Below are 3,709 nucleotides of genomic sequence, written 5' to 3' on the forward strand. Positions count from 1 at the left end.
TCAATGGGGTGGTGGGGGGAGGAAGGGGGGGTTGGGGGGAGTGTCACAGAGGGGGGGGGGGGGTGGCCTCCCCCACCGCCACGAGTCCGCGGCCGCAGCCCGGCTCTATGCTACGACAAATTCGGACTTGATGTCCGCTTTGACCTCCGGCTTCCAGACCGAGTCCTCGAAGTCCAGATCCAGGCTGCCCTCGCTGGAGACGCTGCTGTTGCTGTTGGTGCGGGAGGATTTGCGGTTGGGCAGCCAATGGTACGGAGCCCTGGCGTCCCTCCTGGCCTTCCTGCGCAGCCTTTTCTGCTGCATCAGCAGCTGCAGCCGCTCCACTTTGCAGCGCGTCGCACGGTTCTCCGTCTGCCGCAAGCGATCCCCTGCAAAGGGCACAGAGGTGTCACTGGGGGGGGTCCTGGGAAGCGGGGCTGGAGGGGTGCAGGGTCCACCTGCAGGGTGATGCGGGGTTTGGGGGTCTCTGCTGGGGTCCGGAAATGGGGACTGAAACCACGGCTGAGCTGTGGGGTGGAGCCTCTCCTTGTGCTGGGGGGGGAAATCTGTGCCCCATCCCTGCCCTCGCTGACACCAAGGCTGCAAACAGGGGATCCTGTGCACCTCACAGTGCGGTGGACCCAAACCTTCTGCTTGGCACCGCGCTGGCAGGACCCCTCCAGAAATAGAGGGCATCACCTGCTGGGCTCTGGGTGGGATGTTGTGTCAGGACTGAGAAGGGCTGTGCAGGTGGCCATAATAAAGGCCAGCTCCCCATTCTTGGGAATTCAACGCAGCTCAAACCAGAGCCCATGGAGGAGCACAGCTCTGTCCCCACCACCACAGTGCACTGTGCACAGGGTTTGCAGCCCTTATGTCAGTGAGGGCAGGGATGGGGCACAGCGCTCCCCCCCCCTGCCAGCACAGGGAGAGAAGGAAGAGAAAAAGTGAAGGGCAGAGCGAGACCCTTCAAGTTTCAGTTCTTTTCTCTATGCAAATCATGGTGATGGGGGAGGGAAGAGGGTGTGCACCCCCCCCCCCCAAGCACTGGGAGCCACCTGAGCATCTTGCCCCATCTCCCCCTCTGCAGAAACCCAGCCCAGAGGGTTGGGAATGGGAGGCTTAGGCAAGGAGTTGCATTCCTGTCTCCCCCCCACACACACCAGGGACAGCCCCAGCCCTGCAGGGGGGCACAGGGACACAGCCACCCACCCCACGCCACGTGCTGCAGGTTGGGGGCTGCCTACAGAGCGGCACCAAGATGTGCAGAGGGAAACAAGGTGGGGGGGGGGGGAGGGAGGGGGCAACAAGAGCTGCCCCCCCACCCATGGGATGAACCTGCTGTGCAGGTGGAAAGGATCCCAGCATACAGGAGGGGAAGGAGGAGGGTGAGAATCTGACAGCAGGATCCCAGCGCCGCGGGCAAGAGCTGCTCCCTACAGATGGGCAACGGCCTCGGTGCCCCCAGACCCATCCCCTCCGCTGCCCCCCAGGGCCATGCTCACCACTGGGCTTGCACATCCGGATCTGGCTTTGGCACTGGACGACGGGGTGCAGAGGAGCGGACGCTGCGGCCGCGGGCAGCGGCTCTGAGGTAGTTTTGGCGGTGAGGTCCGGGGATGCAGGCGGTGAGGAGGAGGATGAGGAGAACTGTGTCTGGCAGCGGAGCTGTGCCAGGGACTGCGGCATGCCCTGGTAGTGTCGCGTGGCGCTGAGGAGGTCGTTGAGGATCTGCAGGATGGTGCCGATGTCCCGTCGCGGCCGCCCGCTGCTGTCCTGGCAGTTGGGGTGCAAAGTGCCTGGGAGGGAGGAAGAGAGGAGATGTGAGCCCGGCAGCGTCCCAAATTCATGGCCCCCACCGGGAGCCCCCTGGCCATCAGCTGCACGTACCGGAGAAGGTCCCTGAGAAGACCCCAGGCGCGTGGTTGACGAAGCTCTCAATGACGGCCCCGGGTTTGCGGGAGCGGGCGCTCGGGGCAGGGCTGCTGCTGGGCGAGGAGCCGCCACGCATACTGCAGTCCACCTGCAGGGATGGATGGGGAAACACGGGGTCAGCACAGCCCTCGGCGCAGCCCTCTGCCCCCAAACCCCAGCCAGCACCCCCAGAGCCAGGGAACACCTCTAGATTTGGCAACAGAGGACGAGCAGCACTTGTCCTCAAAGCCGTGGGCACCGGCACCTTAAACGGCACCTTGAGCCCCTCAGAGCCCCAGCAGCCCACGTGGAGCCCAGACCCCAACTCACCTCTGAGCATGAGGACACCACGCTGCTGTTCACCGTCTGCGCGCTGGCCCCGTGCGACCGGAACATCCCAGCGGTGACAGGAGCGGGGTGGGGGGCGTTACAGTACACAGGGGGGGCCGGCGTGGCGGGTGTGGGGCTGGGAGCTGGGCTCTGCGGGCAGGCGGGCACCACGGGGATGCGGGCAAAGCCGGAGCCGGCGCTGCCATGCAGGGTCCGACAGTGGGGGCTGTTGGTGGCCCCCGCCTCGCCGCGGCTGGCGATGACGTGCCGGTGCTGGAGCTGCCCGCTGCTCTGCTGGGCCGCCAGCTGGAGCTGCACGAACATCATATGGTCGCCCACACGCAGCGCCAAGGTGAGCGGGGAACGGCCCGATAAGAAGTCATTGACCTGGGGGTGGAGAAGGAACACCGTCAGGCGCAGCGCAGGCACACGGCACGGAGCACTTCCCCGGTTGCAGACAAGGACAGCGCATCCCCCCAGCAGAGCCATGCGGTCACGGGGAGGAGGCTGTGGGGTGACCCCTTCCCCTCGGCCGCATGGGGCAGGCGGTGAGCAGCCGCGTCCCTGCACGACCCCAGCGCATTGCCAGCTCCATCAGCTGACAGCTCCATCCCTCCTGCCCCTCCACCCTCAGCTCCTGGCACAAAGCTGCTGCCTTGTGCCCGCCCTCCCCAGCGCCGAACCCACAGCGCCCGCAGGCAGGGCCGGGCTGGGGCTGATGCAGCTGTAAGACGGCCCCCCCAGCATCGACATGTGGGGTGGGTATGGGGAGCAATGAGGTTGGGGAGGACGCAGGTGAGGACATGCCAGGACCTTCCGTGCCCATCGCCGTGGCTCTGGGGTACTGAGGAGGGCAGCCCCAACCCCTCCCCAGCCTGCAGGATGGCCCCCGCACAGCCCTGAAGCAGCTGCAGGCAGGTGATGGAGCAGCTGCGGCGCAGAGATGAGAGTTGGGGCTGACCCTGTCCAGATTGCAGCACTGGGGGGAGGGTGGTGGCGTCGAGGGGGTGGTCTGATCCCCACCATCTGCTTCCCCTCCCCTCAGACCCATGCAGCATCTCCAGAAGCACAAAAAACAGGCACAGCTCCCAGCACTGCTCAGCATTCACTGGGGAGAGAGGAGGGAGGGGGGTAAAGCCTGCGACCCCTCCCACCCCCCCCCCCCCCCTCCCTTTCACCGCGGGGCCGCCCCCCCCCCCGGGGGGGGGGGGGGGGGGGGGGGGGGGGGGTTGACACCTCTCACCCCCCACGGCTGAAGGGCGCGGGCTCAGCAGTGCCGTGGGAGGACATCGGGTCACAGCTAATGGCGGTGACGCCACCGCCCCCCCCAGCACAGCTATTCCAGGGCACGGCCAGGACTGCCTTCCCCGGCCGTCACGTGCAGCTCCCAGCACACGTCACCCACCCACACCCCCCCCCCACCTCCCCTCCTGGGTCGCAGGGTGTGCTGGAGCCCCCGCTGTGCTCCACGCCCGCGCGCCTGCAC

General features: G+C 66.9%; 1 protein-coding gene across 2 annotated transcripts; it reads right to left on the bottom strand.

Annotated features, from left to right (window-relative positions):
- Positions 1-68: 68 nt before the first annotated feature.
- LOC122191252 (midnolin-like) lies at positions 69-3,364 on the bottom strand. 2 transcript variants are annotated; one of them, XM_042891488.1, is made up of 5 exons: positions 3,185-3,364; positions 2,224-2,610; positions 1,870-2,002; positions 1,485-1,778; positions 69-368 (listed from the first exon to the last, which is right to left on the bottom strand). In XM_042891488.1, the coding sequence occupies exons 1-5, from the start codon at positions 3,326-3,328 to the stop codon at positions 106-108; spliced, it is 1,221 nt and encodes a 406-aa protein (XP_042747422.1). In that variant the 5' UTR covers positions 3,329-3,364; the 3' UTR covers positions 69-105. The 2 variants fall into 2 exon arrangements, with proteins under 2 accessions (XP_042747422.1, XP_042747423.1); XM_042891489.1 differs by having other exon boundaries at positions 2,224-3,364.
- Between the last annotated feature and the right edge of the window lie 345 nt (positions 3,365-3,709).

The sequence above is a fragment of the Lagopus leucura genome, unplaced genomic scaffold, assembly GCF_019238085.1.
Source record: "Lagopus leucura isolate 7727_CA_CO unplaced genomic scaffold, USGS_WTPT01 34093-0_obj-0_obj, whole genome shotgun sequence".
Taxonomy (NCBI): domain Eukaryota; kingdom Metazoa; phylum Chordata; class Aves; order Galliformes; family Phasianidae; genus Lagopus; species Lagopus leucura.